At 41.2% G+C, this 19,429-nt stretch overlaps 1 protein-coding gene across 7 annotated transcripts in view; it reads left to right on the top strand.

The window, feature by feature from the left end:
- Positions 1–231: 231 nt before the first annotated feature.
- LOC146035676 (ras-like protein family member 11A-like) overlaps positions 232–19,429 on the top strand; it is a 67,652-nt gene continuing 48,454 nt past the window's right edge. For 5 of the 7 annotated variants that reach the window (XR_014460691.1, XR_014460692.1, XR_014460693.1 and 2 more), the window contains exons 1-3: positions 236–555; positions 4,012–4,068; positions 8,548–8,630. Coding sequence is in view for 3 of the 7 variants with exons in the window: in XM_083159263.1 (XP_083015389.1) it covers positions 435–555; positions 4,012–4,068; positions 8,548–8,630 (261 nt within the window). In the remaining 4 variants the exon portion in view is untranslated. Of the gene's footprint in view, positions 556–3,261; positions 3,674–4,011; positions 4,069–8,547; positions 8,631–19,429 lie in introns of those variants that run through there. The other 2 variants (XM_083159265.1, XM_083159264.1) reach the window with 2 other exon arrangements.

The raw sequence follows: 19,429 nt of genomic DNA, 5'->3' as shown, positions 1-19,429 counted from the left end.
ATATATAGAAACAAATAAAAGTATAGCAGTGCAGTGGATTTATGCACATCCATTATATTTAATAAATGCTCCTTTAATTGTTGCACTCAATCTTCTGGGACAATAGGGATGTATAGAAAGTTATCTAAAGAAAAAGCTGAGGAGATACAGTTAAAATCACTGATTCCCAGATCCCCTCCCCGTGGAATGTCAAAGCGAACATTCTGATTGGCCAGAGATGTGTAGGAATCAGTTTTCACTCAGGCTGGGTGAGAGAAGTTCCCTTCTGCCTTTGAACAAGTCCCTCAGTTTGAGGACAGTTGGTCCTGCTTGGGGAGGTCGCAGCAGCTTGACCTACTTTCAAACAATGTTATTCGTTTCCAGAAGCTGTGGAACTTAATAATAATACTTCATCATCCTAATTGGATAGTTGTCTGTAATTGTCCCTGGTGACTATGTCCCAGTATTCCCACAACTATCTACTAGTTCCTATCCCCGAATACCCTCTCCTGGACTGTGATCCTAACAGGAATATCAAAATCGTGGTTCTGGGGAGCAGTGGTGTTGGGAAAACAGGTAAGACTTTAAAAACCCTTCTGGTTGAATTAAAATACTGTTATCTGATTGATTTTGTTCCAGGTTTACTTGCTATATTAAATTTCCCTCTCTGTTGCTTAAAGTAATGAAAGAAATCAAAATAATTAAACTGTATTAATGATCTATAAGGTCGATTCTCTGTACTAGCAACTTATTGATTTCTGAATGTCTATACTGCAGTTAATTAAGATTGTAGGGATAAATCGGAGAAGATGCATCACAACGCTGGGTTTTGCCTATGTTAGAAAGTCTGCAATTTTTTTATTTTACTTATGTATCTATATTTAGTGTCTTTTATTGTACATAAACCTTTTTCTTAACGTTACTGTTTTTGTTGATTTTTTTTTTGGGGGGGGGGGGGGAACTGAGTTACATCATAAAGCATTAAGAGATATGATTGAACCTCAATGACAATTCGACAACTGCAATCACAAAAATTCCTTCTATGAGTTTAGGGTTCGCAGCCTAGAATAAAGCACAAGGTACAACGTGCCATGTTTTCTGCTTACAAATGTGAACCATTATCTTTTATTGGCGAAAACATTATTTATTCATCTATTTAATTATTTTTATTACTGTGACACATCTGTGGAGTTTATATATGTGTATGGTATATAGCTCCAGCATATTCCAAAATCGGGGGGAAAATGTGGAAGACATTAGTGCAGAAACATACTGTACATTGAAAATGAATGTTAGGAGGCACTGCTTCTGGAAATTTACAATCTCTGAGTTATAGGCCTCCTATAACATATATTCACCGTTATAGATAAACCTTTTAGACAGTAACACAACTTATTTTATGTAGTATACATTTATGTTCTTTTTATAGTTGGACAAGTTTTAGTAATATGAGGTAATTTTATCTGCATATAAAAAACCAGCAAAGAAAACCAAGATAAAATCTTGGCCATCGTGAACATGTAAAGTTAGTGCTATATATGCCTTTTTTCGGTACTTGTTTCCTAGCAGGGCGCCCACTAAGCTATTTGCTTAGTGGGCTATTCTGCGTAGTGAAATCGCATCGCATGGCTTTTTGTGCCTTGCGATGCGATGTGTGATGCGATCTCAGTAGTTAATTTATTCACTGCACCCTGAGTGAAATCGCACATCGCATCGCATCGCATGGCCCTTTTTTGTGGTGCGAGATGTGAGATGCGATCTCAGTAGTTCATATGGTGAAACACCTAAAACAGCACCACTCTGCACAGCACCCCGAAGCGTGGCGAGCGCATCGAGCCCTGCCAGGGGCGGCGGAACGAGTCCTCCGACCTTTTCATACCCTCACTATCTACGTCGGCATGGAGTTGATGTTATATAGTGTGACGAGCGCAGCGAGTCACCGAACCCAAAGCGTAGCGAGCCCCGCGAATTGTTTTACATGTATTCCGCGTCCCCTCACGGGGCTTGCTGCGCTCACAACGCTTCGGGCTCTGTGTCTCGCTGCGCTCGCCACACTATATAATAACCAACTCCACGCCGATGTGGATAGTGGGGGTATAAAAAGGTCGGAGGACTCGTTCCGCCGCCCCTGGCAGGGCTCGATGCGCTCGCCACGCTTCGGGGTGACGTGGATAGTGGTGGTGTTTTAGGTGTTTTACCATATTAACTCTCATGCGGTGCGATGTGATTTCACTACGTTACTGTACGTAGGAAATCTGGGCGCCCTGCTAGGAAACAAGTACCCATTTTTCAACTGTAGTGTGAGGTTAGCATAAGCGTATTTGTGAAGTTTGTCACAACAAACCACATCACAGTTGCTCTTTTAATATTTTGCAACTATTGTTGATATTGATATTAAGGTGGTAATATATTACTCTAGGGTTTTTTATAGCGAGGATGGCTTGTTGTTGGCGAGCCATCCTCGCCTTTTAACCCCCTTGCCAGCCGCTCACCCTATTCTATGTTCTGGAGAAATACTCACCACCTTCTGACTGAGGATTCCTCTGAACAGCAAGGTTCACCGCTAATGCAGCGAGCCGCTACATATAAGCTAATAGGATATATGACAAATTGGGCATTACATTTACAGTATTAGAGACTTGATCTTTTGAAAATGTTTTTGAACCATGTATAAGCATTAGCAGTATTTGTTGTGCTGGGACTGGTTCAATGATCCATGTATAAAAAGAGTTTTAGCATTAAATAGTACAATAATACCCCTTTTACTCCAAAATCCCTGGTGGGACCCTAGTCTTTGAACACGGGAGTTTCCAGGGTTGGACCCAGCTTCATACCCCATTAAGCACTGTGACCAAGGTCGGACCCAGGTCTGCGCCGTTTACACTGAACCTGGATCAGCCCTGCTTTTCCCAATGGATGACATAAAAAAATTCAATTTTATGACAGATAAACTGCCAGCCAGCCTTCCCTCAATGATTTAAAATAAAAATGTAAAGACATGACAAGTTAGCATTGAAAAATGTTGGTTTGTTTATTTTGTAAAATATTTTTTCAAAAAGTTATATTCAGTGCTCAAGAACACATAGTGGTATAAAAGTCTCTGTCCTCCCTGAACTTGCCTTAGGACACCTGTATGACAGTAGGGCAGGTGCACACCACTGCCACCGTGCACAACAGCATTGCTAATGTAGTATAGCAATATAAATTATTTGTGTTTTATTATTTATACATATTTAGCACTTTCATAATTTGTTGGAGAAACTGCTATATGAATAAAATTATTATTATAAATATTATGATTATTATTATTATTTTTAGTGAAGCAAAACAACAATTCTATATTTCCTACAGTGGAAACTAATCTTTAAATCCAGTTCTCACAAACTGTGAACCCATTATTTGACAGAATGACTATAATAATCTATTAACATCTGCATGAAGTTGTGCTGCAGTGCGATTTAGCAGCACCCTGTGATTAGAAAGCCCTGCCCACTCTGAGGGAAATCCCACCCTGTTCAAGCCTGCAATATAATATAATATCAGCTGCAAATCCATTCTCAGCTCACTCACCATCCAATGATTTTCTAACTGTGTGCAGTCTGTGTGTAGCCGAAGGACTTACTCAGCCAGCGTGACAGAAACATGAGGATCGAGGCTGGTGCTGTCATCACACACCCTCCCTTCAAACGGCCAGGTGAAACCCATAAACGCCTGCTTACTGTCAATCACCTTGCATATTGCCAGCAATTAAAACAGTATTTAATGCAGGATTGTCTCAGGCATGCGTGGAACAATCCATAGGCATGCACAGTAATTTGATAATTTCTTGCATTGTGAATTTGCAACCATGCGATCAGGGCTGGATAACCCCCACTGTCCCTTTATCGAAAAAGTTTATGCATTTTCGTGTACAGCCCGCAAATGACTCCGCAAAGAAATGCGGTGAGGCAGTCATTTAAGAGTCAATAAATTTGTATTTTGCAATCTTACAAGACTCGCACTAACCAAGCGCTTTCTTTCTCTTTGTGCCAGCGTTGGTTGTAAGATTCCTCACAAAGAGGTTTATTGGAGACTACGAAGCAAACACTGGTAAGTTTGAACAAAGAGGGTGGAGAGAAAGGTCAATTGCCCAGCATCTGCTTTGTAAAAAAAAAAAACACAGCTTGCAGGGAAGTCTGGATTTTCCTGTCTGCTCCATCTCTGTATTATCAATCAGGGCAGTACGGATGGTGTAATTGTTAGCTTTACTGCCTCACAGCGCTGAGGTAATGGGTTCAGTTCCCACCATGGCTCTAACTGTGCAGAGTTTGTATATTCTCCCCGTACTTGGGTGGGTTTACTCCGGGTACCCCGGTTTCCTCCCACAATCCAAAAATATACTGGTAGGTTAATTGGCTCTCAAGAAAATTAACCCTAGAATATCTGTGTGTGCGCGTGTAGGGAATATAGACTGTAAGCTCCACTAGGGCAGGGACTGATGTGAGTGTTCAAATATTCAGTACTTGTTTTCTAGAACGGCGCCCATCGCATCGTATACCATAACACTAAATAAGGTATACGATGGTATGGTATGTACAATAAAATATTGCATCGCATCGTATGGTATACAATGGTATACGATGTGATCGTATATGATTTTTGATTGTACAAGCACTCTGATGGGTCTTTACAATGTGAAATGGCCCCCCATAGTCAACGCCACCCCCAGGATCAATGCCAACCCGAAGCGTGGCGAGCGCAGCGAGCCAGCGAGGGGTGGCGGTACGTGTCCTCTGACGTTTTCATACCCCCACTATCCACGTCAGCGTGGAATTGATTTTAGATAGTGTGTCGAGCGCAGCGAGCCACCGTGCCCGAAGTGTGGCGAGCACAGCGAGCTCCTCCAGGGGACGCAGAATACGAGCCCGAAGCGTGGCGAGGGGACGCGCAATACATGTAAAGTAATCCGTGTCCGCTCGCCACGCTTCTAAAATCAACTCCATGCCGACGTGGATAGTGGGGGTATGAAAAGGTCGGGGGACGCATACCACGACCGTCGCGGACTCGCTACGCTCGCCACGCTTTGGGTTGGAGTTGATCATGGGGGTGGCGTTGACTATGGGGGACCATTTAACATTGTAAGGACCCATCAGGGTGCTTGTACAATAAAAAATCGTATACGATCGCATCGCATTGCATGCATCGCATGTCGCTATATTGCATGCGATGCAATGCGATTGTATAAGATGTAATACAATCAAAATCGGGGGCGCCGTGCTAGGAAACAAGTACCACGTATTCTCTCTGTAAAGCGCTGCGGAAAATGAATGCGCTATATAAGAAACTGTTAATAAATAAAATAAATCAATCGCTGGATAAATTCAGGAACAATTGAGATGTAAGATGTAAGTTCATCCCAATTGCCCAGAGGCAAGTTGGAGTTTGGTGCCCCCTCCTCCTAAAAATAGAAAAAAAGAAGAACAAATCAGCATTCACCAGCGAATCCTATCTCACAGTCCAGCAGCAGCACAGGTTAAGTGGTACCAGGCAGATGCTGCCCAATCCCTATTGTAGGTGTTAGCAAGACTCCTGGAATAGAGTCAATTAACTATGGGGATACGTTGCAGAGTTCCGTTGGAAGAGCAGTGGTCATATTAGGATCCCACTGTGAACCACACATTTGCTGCTGTACATACAGGTGCCCCTTCTGGACTTATTACCCAGAGATAGGCATCTTAATTGCCTCTGGGAGTTGCGCCCCTGAAGCCATAACTAGAAATGTTAAACCCTAGGCGAGTAGGCCCTTAGCCCTCAACTGTATCCTAATTAACCTAAGCTATTCCCTTCCCTTGGCTCCTCTGTGTTCAGTACAGTTGCCCCTCTCCCACAGCCTTAGTTATAGTCCTGCTTGGTTTATCATTGCTTTCTCTAGAGACAAATAAATTTTGTCTGCCAATTGATTCTGGAATGTGTGAATTGTTGTTCTAGGTAAAAACTAAATTTTTCTGCAAACTATTCACCCACATCTGTTTTTTTTTTTTTTATCTTTGTTTTTATTTTCTCCCGGGCATAACCCTCATTACTGTATTCTGTGTTCCACTTTGAAGTCACTTGTTCAAGCAACGGTCCATTTCCTGCCTATAAGTTTGTACTTCCTCATATTTTCCCAACACTGCCTGCTTCATAATGCAAATTCTTGAATGATAGCCAATTGTGTCAGCTAAATATTAATTTATTAGCTTGACCAAATGTGTCAGATGCTATTATCACAACTACAATACGGACAATAAAGTATATATATTTTTACACTCAGACATCCATTAGCAGCACAAAGGTTACACACACTAGCAGCAGTGTATAGAAGAACACTGCTTAATAATATATCTGATGGGGGTTAAAGATGACTGTATCCAACATGCAGTATTTTTGCTTTTCTATTTACCTTTAGTTTATGATCTGAGAATTTCTCTGGGTCAGTAATTATCACACCAGTTCCCACAGAAGGAAATACTCAGTACATGACCATTGCTTATACGTGGGAACTGCAGTATAGGAAGAGGTACATTGTTGTCAAATACTATCATTTTCTCTTTGTGGTAAGAATACAATGCTACCATTGTAATAGTTAATAATAATCATTGAATAATGAAAGTGGTGATAACTATCAACACACTGTATAAAAATTATTTATATTGGGCTATCGGGCAACTTGTCAACAGTAAAAAGGTCGACAGTCATTAGGTCAACAGGGCAAATGTTGACACACCGAAAAGGTAGATATGCAATAGGTTGACATAGGCAAAATGTCAACACAAGAAAAAGGTTGACGTGGAAAAGAATGACATGAAAATGGTCGACATGAGGTGGGACTTTTTTGTATCTATGTCAACATGGGCACCATATAAGTGTAGCAAGTCAACCTTTTTGGTGTCAGCCTCCGGCCCGTGAACCAGTAGTGGTCAACCGAATGACCGTCAACCTTTTTACTGTTGCCCATATGACCGGATCCCTTTATATTGTGCCATCAAAGGGTTTTAAAGCATAATATCTATTTTCTAGCTCAGATATAAGTATTAACTTAAACCAAATAGTTAACGTAAAAATTGGGAAAAGACTCTCAGAAACCACATATAAACTCTGGTAAACTGGGCTATGTTGCTGGTGGGAATAGTCTTTGATAGTCCATAAAGGTGAAAACGTTAGAACGTCAAGGATCACTGGCAAATTCCACTTTGAGAAAAGGTTTTCGTCTTGGTTAATGCTTCATCACCGTATAAGCAAAGATTTAAGCATTGGTTTTACAGGACTGAGACTTTTTTTTGGGCTGAAACTTTAATCTGCTACGTATGGCACAAATGTGAACAACGTGTTAGGCTGAAAGTGAAGAGGTTAAAACCTGGACTTCTAGGACACGTTCCTGAAATAGCTCACATTTGAGATTTATTTTGGGCTTTTTAGTAATGTATCCATATCTACAGTGACATAACTAATTAATTTGCGCCCCCCTGCCACAAATTGGACCAGCGCCCTCCCCAATCCCCCCCGTAGGGTTATAAAACAAAGTGCCCCCCCGTAGGGTTAACAAAGTGCCACCACCCTGTGCAGGTGGTACCTCATGCCCCTGGCGTTTCTGTCTGGATTCGGGTCCCTGCTCGCCACGGCTCCTGCTGCCGGCGCTTCTGTTGTGTCCTCTCCCGGCTCCTGCTGTTGAGAAGTAACACTCAGAAAGGAGGATGCTAGAGGAGACGGTGGCCTTAATGTCAGCCTTAATTTTCCATATGTTCCTCCTATGGGGAGAGCAAAAATACATTATTGTTTGAAATAAGAAATAGCTTAAAAAAATGAGAAGGCACAGATTTAGTTTTGTTCTAAGAAGGACCAATCCTATCTGGGTTGAGGACATTGACAGCACAGTTGTACACTAATATGGCCACACCAGGATACCATGCTTTAGAGCAAGCAGACATTTCTTGGGAAGAGTTTTCTTGTTGCATTTCTCATGGGGCAGATTAAAAACCATAACTTGTGTAATAGGCTTCAGTGGCATAGGAAATGTATTATATACAGAATCCAGTTTGAGAATCATACTATATACCAACATAGGACTCCTATTAGATTTTATATCTTATTGAACCTCTTTGCATGCTAAGATCATTGAGGGATATGAAATGCTTAATTGGAAAAACTGTATTCACTTAACAGATCTGTAACAGAGAGTCAAATGAGACATATATTGGATGTCCATGCTGCACATATGAAAAAGTTCAGTGTGCTTTGCCAAACGGATGTTTAAACATAAGGTTGTATGGCCTCATGAGTTCAGTGGCCATTTGGGATGTCGGGAAAACTCTGTCATTTCTAGAAAGGGGCAATTACTTACAAGGCAAAACCATGCCTTGTAAGTTATTGCCCTTTTAAAAAGAGTCAGAGTTCGTCCCTTACGGCTGCTGAACTTACATCCGTCCCCAGTTGTTATTTCCTGTTATGGCTGGTAGTCTATGTGTGTATTCCTGTGGATGACATCAATGATCCTGAAAATATTAGATATATTTGTTGTTTTATCTAAAAGTCTTTTTTGTTACTCTGTAGGTGCATTATACTCAAGAAAGGTCACAATCGATGGGGAGCAAATTTCTCTCCAAGTGCAGGACACCCCTTATGTACTAATGGAGGTAAGCTCTACCACTCTGTTGATAGCCTCTAGGAAACTGTTACAGCCTGTATTAGGATAACTGTTATACCCAGGTATCAACATTTAAAGGGTATTTTGCTTAAACTGAAATATAGAAATATAAATGTGTTTACAAACCGAGAATATAATTTTAAAGATCAATAATTGATGGTTTTCTATAACAACTAAGTCATAAAAACATGCAGCTTAACATAAATATCTACAATACAACATGTATTCTGTGCATTTAACATATAACATAGGTTTCAGTTGCTAACCTGACAACATTAAAGCAGGGGTTCCCAACCACATTCCTGAAGGCACACCAGCAGTCTAGGTTTGAAGTATAGCCATACTTGAGCACAGATGACTTCATTAGTTATTTAGATTTAACCATCTGTGCTCAAGCATGGATATCATTAAAACCTGACTGTTATTGTGCCTTGAAAACCGAGGTCAGAGAACACTGCTGTAAAGGCTAGTCCATGTTGCTTGAAATGTTTTTGTAAGATATTTGTGTTAATAATCTCTGATGTTTTTTGGTTTCGAAGTGCTATGTGGAAAAAAGTATTTCCTAAAAATATACAGATGTTTTGGTATGAAATAGATATTTAAGTTAATGCAGGAATTTTTCCTTATAGGTTTTTGATTTTTTTTTACTTTATAGTGTAACATGAACTTTGCGTGTTTCACATGTGTTATTAGCTGTATGATAAATAGAGTAATTATTCTCTAGAATCATATAAAAGCATTTTTTGTAGCCTTAGAATATAGTTTGCTTATCTTTGAATACTTTAAATGGAAAAATAAATGTTTTAATAGTGATTTTAGTAATATAACCATTACAATACAGACAATGTATTTTCATCATTGCTAGAACCTAGCTTTCCCGTTCAGAAATTTAAAATTTCCATTTTAGTTGGGATCACAGTTGCGATGTCCAATGAGTGACTTTATATTGTGACTTGCGCATATTATCCGATACTGTAAACTGAGATATTTGTATGATTTGAGCTGGCATACACCTCCAGTGTTTAATTGTATTACAGTATGTATTTTAAACATCGTCTATTGTTATCCCATTAAAATTGTAACATGAGATATACTGAGGTCTCTTTCAGTGCAATCCATAGTTGCCACCCTCTGTCACAGATGTGTTAGGTTGTAAATACTGGGGCAAAAGCTAGAAGGTCTGATGTAGTACTTCCTCATGCTCTTCATGGTCAACACAAGAAACACAGAAAGGACAGTACAGAAATAGGACTGTATTGTTTTAAACAGGACAAAAAGTAGTGGGAAAATACTGGAATGTGGAGCAGTACCAGCTTTTCAGGAGTAGATGTTGGGATGCAGAGCAGTGTCTTCTATTCAGGGTTCGGGTGCTGGGATAGCACCAGCGATGCTATGGATATTTGGATGAAACCAGCCATGCAGGAGCCAGAAAGCACTAGATGTATGATGCGCTGACAGTATCAGAATACATATAACTTGTAGAGAACTTAAGCAGCTTACTGCAGCTCTGGAGACAACAAAGCATTGACTATTACCGCTGATTTAGCAGAGATTGGCCTCTAGTATCACATGACTGCAAGAGTTTTTTTTTATACTGGGGAGTCACAAAGGGAGCTGCGGTTTCTGTAGTGAGAGAATTCCACTGCTGGCACAGGTATCAACCTCAGAACATGTGCTGATAGGATCTCTGGGCAATCTGGTCACCAGGAATTTGCACAGCAGGCGAGACAGCGCTCTGTTGGGGATACTTCTGCTCTGTTACACCCTCCAGCATCCTGCTTGAGAGTTCTGTTTCAAGATATTGCATATATATTGTGCTCATAATCCAGTATTACAGGCAGCAATGTTACTATGAAAACTTGCAAAATTTGAGAAAATATATTGCTACCAATATTATATAGAAATATCTTGCAGCAAGCATTTAAGCACATATAGCCCCATGTGTGAAGCTAGACATGCCCATTGGGTGGAGAATGGTACGCTACGTCAGCAGTGCACCACGCTTCACACAGAATATTCTACCAAATATTTTTGTGAAATGAGTTATCAGGAGTAGGCTGGTGTGATGTAAATATGATCAAGACAAAGATACTGACAGGAGTTGGATTTACAGACATACCGGGCAACTACTCGGCAGAAGAATGTCAGCAGAAAATACTTTTATTGTGCTTTTAAATACAGTATGGCTAAATGATACTCCTATCACACGATGGGTGCTTTTGCAATAAAGAATGAATGATTACATGGAACAACTCCTCAGCCCCTGCCAGCATTCTGACATAATGAAGGTTCTGTACACCATGACCTCTACAAATCTGGGCAGTGTCATATTAACATCTTGGAAGTGTTTTTTTTTTTTTTCACTTATTAAAACTCTGCTGAAGTCTTGCAACAGATCACCATATTTGTTTCCAGTTTAAAAAACAGAGGATAAGAGCTGATCAAATGTTCAAAGCATGAACCAAATAAAGGATTGGTCAGTATTACAATAAAATGTAAATGGTAAAACATTATTTGTTGTACTTTTCCTTCCTCACTTTCACAAGATGCACAGGTGAGATAGAAAAAGTTGTGGTTGGGGCTGGATTTCAGTTTTCACATTATCAAGTGCATACCTCCCAACTGTCACGATTACAGCGGGACAGTCCCGATTTTCGGGTCCTGTCCCGCTGTCCCACCCGCGGCAGGCATTGTCCCGCTGCGGGGGGTGGCAGTTGGGAGACCCCCCAATCTAGTAGAATAGACGCTGTGCGCATGCGCACAGCGTCTATTCTCGTATGAAAATGAGGTCGCGGCTAATTAGCATAAGCCGCGACCTCATTTGCATAAGCCCCGCCCCCTTTTCGGGCACTGTCCCTATTTCTACAGGTCAGAAGTTGGGAGGTATGCAAGTGGGTGGTGCCCTGCTTACCCCCAATTGGTCCAATTATTAACCTACAGTCAGTTATGTCAGTTTCTGAACTAGACTATTTAAACAGCCTATGGGCCTGATTCAGAACCGATCACTCAGCTGTGAGCAATGATCGAGTGAGCCGTTTGTGCAATCACAGCCATCATACCATTGCTGGCCATTCACAAGTTGAGTGACAGATGCCGGACCTTAGTGGACAGCACGCTGGCATTTATTGGAAGTTCCCTGGAAAATGCAGGCATTGCCCGGCTGTTGGCGTTGAGTAAGGGCCGCTGTTGTCAGCATTGGCCTTCTTCCCCCCACAGCCACTGCAGCGCCAAGTAAGTCTAGACTTACTCAGCGCTGCGAACATGGGGGAAAACCATTCAATAGTGAGTGATTGCAAATCGTTTTCCTCCATGTGTTCATGGCTGCAAACACATTCACAGCGGTGCACAGGGGAGGGGGGAGAGCATGGCAGGGCAGCGTTTACCCGATCATTGGGCTCCAAAGAATCTCTGCCCAGCGATCAGGTCTGAATCAGGCCCAGCAATATAATATATTGGACATATCTTGTGCAATAGGCAAACCCATGCTGCAAACCAATGCTCACTGTGATCTGAGCCAATTTATCAAGATCAAAAAAGCTTAGCTTAGCCTTCATCGTGTAACATTAGCCTTTGTAGCCTATCGGCTACAGAATTGCTAGAGAGGATCTTTGAATCCTGCTGTGGTAGCTGGTGATATCTAAGAAGTATTTTGCAGAAAATAAATCACGGTGTACAAAGTGCTTATTAAAAGACTACTTCAGGAAACACCACAACAACAAACCATTTCCTAAGCGCTGGTCTGGATCTGATGGCAAAAATATATATATATTTTTAACAAAAAAAATAACAGCAATGATTGGACTGCAGCTTCACCTTATGAGGCAATTGTGAAACCCCCTTTTTTCCAGAATACCAATACTATAGTGGATTACGCCACTATAGGAGTAAAGCGCTGCTCAATCAGACAATTTACAATCTATTTCTTTTGTAATATTTCCCTTTTAATCATACATAAGAAAAATACACTTTTAGTAAAATTAATAATCATAAAAAAAGAAAAAAAACTATCTAACATGGCAATATGGATGGCTTGGTGTACTTCTTTGAGGCATACAAAGGCTTTTAAATGTGTTCAATTACCGCAGATTATTCATAGGTTCCGAATGGTTGATAATCATATCTGCCCGGATGATAAGGCAATGTCAGTAGTCTCACTCAGTGCACTGATAACTCCACCTAAGCACTCCTGCTGAGCGTCCTGTGTCCCAAGTCTGAATTGTGTCAAACCATCCATGTTCCTGGTCACATTCAACGGTCCTGCCTGCTTGCACTGCAGTCCCCTGAGATCTGTCTCCAGTATCATCATCACTACAAATAAGTCAGGGGCTTCCCCTGCAGCAGCTTATTTTATTATTATATTTGGTACCATCTCTGCATTGTTGCAGTTATTCACACCAGGGGTCAGGTTTGCCTTCTAGGGGTCAGGTTTGCCTTCTAGGGGTCATTCCTTTCCTGTGCAGGAGTCTGGAGTTTTATTTTATGTTACATACCACCTCTGTGCATTGTTGCATTTCTATTGTGTTACATACCACCACTGTGCATTGTTGCACCCGTGAGGTTATTCTTTCCTGCATCTTGGTAGACTGGGTGTGATAGCAAGTTCACCCTTTTTGCCATGTGTTCTATCTCCTGCGGGCCACCTTGTCACACTAAAGACCAGACGGCATCAGGGCGGAGCCGGCATAACCAGCTCCGTCGAACGCGGCTGTTATTGGCGAAGCCTTAGCCCGCAGGAGGCCAGCAGGACTTATCTTTCAATAAGGTGGGGCTGTAAACTTTACCTAAGTGTTATTTAACTGTTAGTTTAAATCTAATATACTGTACACCATTGGTTTAAATTTAATATACACAATCCATACCTCCCAACATGACCCATACCAGGATGGACAAAATGCTCTGCTCTTGGACTTCCCTCTTGAGCTATGATTGCAATCAGCTGTGGTGAAATACCTTTGTTATCAACAAAATGGTAAAACACAGGTCATGCCAATCAAATACTAAAAGGGAAGTCCAGGTAGAGAGCTTTTTGTCTCTCCTGGAATGGTTCATTTTGGAAGCAATGCACAATCTAATATACAACCCCCCCTTCCCCCAGGCTCCTCTGTCTTTAGTGTCGTCGTCCCCCCCCCCATTAAAGCCATTATGCGGCCCTGCATGTAGCAATGATAGCAAGAGGTAAATATAATATCCATGCTCTATTCATGCTTTACATGCCCCTACATACTTTCAGGATTGGGTAAAAAGTGGAACAATTAATACACCAAACCTGACCGGCTCCAGGCAGCAATCTCTGCCACCCTGGAGCTTTTAGTCAGCTCCAGAATGTATAGTTTGCAGCCTCCCCATATGGTCTGGACCATTCTAGATTTTACCCCATCCCAGACTATACAGGGAGGCTGTAATCTCTCCCTTCTCATCTACTCAGTGACAGTGGTCATAGACACCCTCCAACCCCCCTGGATAGGGACTATAGGGAGGATTTTTTATAACCAGGACCGGCTCTTTGAGCCTGGGGCTGGTTATGGCTGTGGGGGGGACCCCACGCTGTTTTTAAAAGCATGTATTTTTCTATTTTTACACACTGCAGCCTGCACGAATCTGAATGATCCGTGCAGGCTAAAACCAAATACGGCTGGAAAATGAAGCGTATTTTTCAGCCGTATTTTACTGGCAATTAGTGGCCGTATCCCACTAATTGCCGAAAATTACTTAGTAAGTTAGGCATCACCATTTGTTTGAATGGTGATTCCTATTCGTATTTTCTGATGGCATATACATTCATGAATGCGAATACAAATTTATGTATTTTCAGGATAGATAGTAGGGGCAGCACGGATGGTGTAATGGTTAGCATTATTGCCTCACAGCGCTGAGGTCATGGGTTCGATCCCCACCATGGCTCTAACTTTGCGGAGTTTGTATATTCTCCCCGTGCTTGCGTGGGTTTACTCCGGGTACTCCGGTTTCCTCCCACAATCCAAAAATATACTGGTAGGTTAATTGGCTTCCAACAAAATTAACCCTAGAATGTCTTTGTGTGCGTGTACATGTGGTAGGGAATATAGATTGTAAGCTCTACTGGGGCAGGGACTGATGTGATTGTTCGAATATTTTCTGTAAAGCGCTGCGTAATATGTATGCGCTATATAAGAAACTGTTAATAATAATAATAATAATAATAGTAAATCCCCAAAAATATGAATATGTCTAAAATAGGCATATTTTTGTATACGAATACGCCTATTAATACGTTTTTTTCTTAGTAAATTTCCTCCAATGTCTTTCCGATTCTGATGGAAATGGCATATCGCATCAATATTGGTAAAGTGTGTGAGCTTAAGGATCAGTCAGCAAGGCATCCTTGATACAACATCATATCTGAACTCGCACCAACTAGCCCAGATGTTGGGCACTTGATATTGCCTTTTTCCTCGAGTAGATCTCTCTCATGGTTTACAGTGTCATTTTCCCTTTTGATTAGTTTTGCTCATCCATAAAAAAGTCAATAATTTCAGCCATATAACCAAATGTACATGTCCTAATATTTTATGTGTCTGTACTGTCACAAAGTGTTGCATTTACTGGAGATCCAAAGACTTGGAACATTGTTCTGTCTTTGTACATTTTAGGAAGCAGATTTCAGAAAGAAGAAAGCTGCCTTATGTCAGCCCCATTACCAGCACATGGAAATAATTGTACGGTCCCATCAGATATCAGGGCACTTTTAATCTCTCTGTCAGCACGAAGGTTAATGACATATTAATCTGCTTTTGGGAGAAAATCCAACATGAATAGCCATAGAAATTCCCAGAAAAAGATCATATCTTAATTGTAATTAGCGATGAGTCACTGGAATGTATTGTTTACAATGGGTGATGAACTGACGTTCCTTGTGTACATGTACACTTTTTTTAATGTTTTTCATTAAATTTGGAATTCTCTGGCTATAGTTCATGCATTTTTATTTACGCATGCCCAATAGCCAGTGTTAGCAGTGGAATAAAGGCACATGATCACATTGCACACAGTAAAAAGTATTTAAAAGGTTCCCACTTGAACAAGATTACTGGCTCATTGCTGTGCCAACGAAACCAGCCAAGTTGCTTTCTGCTTACTCTGTGCCAATGTCTAAATCCAAAAAATCTTAAACTACTGGTTGCCTGATTTCCCAAAATCATTATTCAGAAAAGTCCAAATCATTTTTTCATGTTATTTGGTATAATTCCCAAATTATCCAAGCTGATTTACAGATATAATCTGTGCAGTAGGCAAAAATAGTTAATGACTCCTTGTGTAGAGTCTAGAATAGTGCAATTGTTGGTGCATGACAAAGTGGGCTTAGGCTGGAATCCAACAGTTGCCACTTGAACAATCATACACAGAGGTCTGCGAAAGAATCCAGGAAATGTACGGCACACTTTAGCAGCTGAGACTCGTGTACTGGACATGTGCCCTTGGGCACAAATACAAACGTCAATTAACAAATAAGAGTGGATTAACTTTTGTAGTGTCAAGACTGGGAAAGCTTGTAGAGACTGAGTGCAGATGGAGGCCCACACAGGATGCACTTCTATGCTCTGCTCTGTCAGATATGTATATGGATAAATATAACAACCCAGACATCTAGCTGGGATAGGACCAGAGAGAAAAGTTGGAACAAATGGAAAAGGGAAACATACTGTAAAGTACAAATATATTAAAGCTTTCTATAAGTGCAGTTCTGGAAATTTTTGTGATCACAATATTTGCAGTAAAGGGATGTGTGTTTTGTGCCACTGCTACCCCATTTGCAGCCTTTGGGGAGTTTGCTTTGCCTGCCAGATCGATTGCTGGTTATTGGACTCCTAAATGTATGTAAATGGCCCATGCATAGTACATGTATAGGGCCCAGTAGCAAACACAGGATTTTTAGAGGGGTTTTCCAAATGTAATCCAAAATCTCACCCTCTCTAGGGGGGAAGCGGTCATCTATTAGAATGAACTTAGGTCTACAGTCATTAGGTCGACCCCACTAGGTCGACTGGCAGGAAGGTCGACCTGACTTAAGGTTGACATGGGCCAAGGTCGACATGACTTAAGGTCGAATTTGCATAAAGGTCGACATGAGAAAGGTCGACTGGTCATAAGGTCGACATGGGTTTTTCACTGTTTTTTGAGCCGACATGTGCCGACAGGCGGTATTTCATGCCCTACCATCCACTAGGGCGGGGTGGGAGAATAAAATAGTGTGCCGAGCGCAGCGAGGCACCTTGCCCGAAGCATAGCGAGCGATGCGAGGGTCCGATTCTCATTGCCAACTGTGTCCATGTCGACTGTGTCGACATTCGGATAAAAAAAACAGTGGAAAACCCATGTCGACCTTATGACCAGTCGACCTTCCTCATGTCGACCTTTATGCAAATTCGACCTTAAGTCAGGTCGACATTGGCCCATGTCGACCTTAAGTCAGGTCGACCTTCCTGCCAGTCGACCTAGTGGGGTCGACCTAATGACTGTAGACCTAAGTTCATTCTGACAGATGTCCCGATTCCCTCTAGGGGGGGGGGGGGCGGGGTGTGAGCCGCCACTGGTACAGATGGTCTATAATATAGGCTGTTTCAAACAGTTGAATAGGATAAGTAGTCAGGAAAAGGTTAAACATATAATAAATAAATACACAAACACAATAGAACCAGTACTGCACTTTGTAAGCTCGGATCTTCCACTATATGGTAAGGCTCCTGTCTCTTCCTCCGGGCAGCTACTCTCATGTCCATTGCGATGTTTGAGGGCTCAGATCCACACATACAGTAAATGTGGTAGAAGAAGCTGGTACAGCAGTATGTGCAGCAGCTCTGCTCTGTCCCTTAAACTGCATGAGGTGGTGGCAGTACTATTGAACATATAATATACCAGTGCTATTCTTGTCATAATTTAAGTCACTTGCCAAGAGAAGGGGGTTTCCGGGAAACCAGAAACCCCCCCTGCGCTTGCCTATGGGGCCTGATTCAGTTGATCGCTCACCTGACCAAAAGAAAATCCGCCCTGTGAAAATCTACAAGTGAAATGCGAAAAAGTTGCTATCCATTATCATGGCAATTCTTGAAATTGATTTTTCCAGTCTATACAAATGTGAATAAAGGTGCCCATACACTAGTGAGATTTTGGCTGATTTCAACTTATTTCGACCCATCTGGGAGATAAATCAGTTGAAAAGTGGCGAATCGCATGTGTTTTACCTCCAGATCTGATGTGCAGTCCTGGAAATCGTATGGGTTGTACTATAGATTTATCACAACGCAGCCCTTTCTAGGATTACATGCAATATATTGTATACAAAAGGAACGAACGCATACAATATATTGCATGTGATCCAGCTGCCTGGGAGCTGCCGGGACACTTGCCAAAGTTTTGCATGCAATGCTACCATGCGATACTTCACACAAGTGTATGGGGGCTTAAATCTGACCCTTTCACAACTCTGCAACAGATACAGGCTGATCGAGTCCAGCACTTACATCACACACACACCTTTAAGATGTCACACACCCGCCTTTAAAACGTCACACACCCGCCTTTCAATTGTCTGGGCATGTCTGCGTTAGCTACCACCCCCAAAGCCGACTTCCTGTCAGTCAAATTGTGAGGGGATTGTAGCGCAAATTCACAAGCCCAAATAATCAAAACCGATAGCAAATTCGCACATTAGCAATCAACTCTGAATCAGGCCCATAGACAGATATTTAATTCTCAATAGAATATTATAATCTGATTCCAATTTAAACAAAAATGTAATAAGTTATTTAAACAAACCAATCAGCTATTTTAGATGCAGTTAGTCTAGTAAAATATAAAATATGGATTTTTTAATACAGTACTTAGAGCGGTATTAAATGGGTGCCAATTGTTATGACATTCTGAAATATTGGCACATATCTATCTAATGCGGCAGTTTCCGACTCCATTGATGGCATGTAGATTTGACCCTGGCCCGTTCTCGGCCCACTAGACTGAAACTTGGCAGGCAGGATTCAATGTCCTGCCTACTGTATGATAAAAATGGGGGCGTGGCCACAAGAAAAAGCTATGAATCATTGAGATATGGCCATGGAAAGTCGGATCTGTTCATGTTCAATGCTGTTGGACAAGGAGGTTTTTTGAGGGGAGCTGCACTATGTATTGGGAAATTTAAGAATGATATTATTGTTTGGGGGACATAACTGATTATAATTGATTAAACAGTTTTCTAATACACATCACCTTATGACTTGTCCCTTTGGGTAACGGTCATGTGCGTGATGTTCAGTGGTGCACCCCCGAGTTATAACATGTCATATTTACAAAAAGAAGAGAAAAGAAACTCGGGTGGGGTGCACTCTAGGTCCCCCAAATGAAACTATTCTGTTAGATCATATTATTTGCTATATTATTTTAAACATTTTTTAATATATTTTTTGTCTGCTGTGCCCAATTAATAATTTAGTTTTTTTGTGCTTATTATAAAAAAAAATGTATTCTTTGTTTTGTGATATTTAATTTTTTTTTTATTATTATTATTTTATCAAATAGGTTTTGGAAAAATCGGTTAAACACCTACGAGTGTAATTTATTAACCAATAAATATATGGCTGTGTGAAAAGATTTTATACAGGCACCCTGCGATTATATATAGGGCGGTATTCAATGAGGCTGATTCGCCAGGTTTTTATGGCGATTTTGTGCTGTAAGGCGAATTTCTGACTAAAACGGTGAATCACCCTATTCAATGACCAGGTGGCGAATACATTTCAAGGTTTTTTTCGCCATGAT

Source organism: Crinia signifera, chromosome 9 (assembly GCF_055691185.1).
Source record: "Crinia signifera chromosome 9, ASM5569118v1, whole genome shotgun sequence".
Lineage (NCBI taxonomy): Eukaryota > Metazoa > Chordata > Amphibia > Anura > Myobatrachidae > Crinia > Crinia signifera.
Note: the sequence above shows the minus strand (reverse complement) of the source record. Positions and strands in the feature narration are given on the sequence as shown.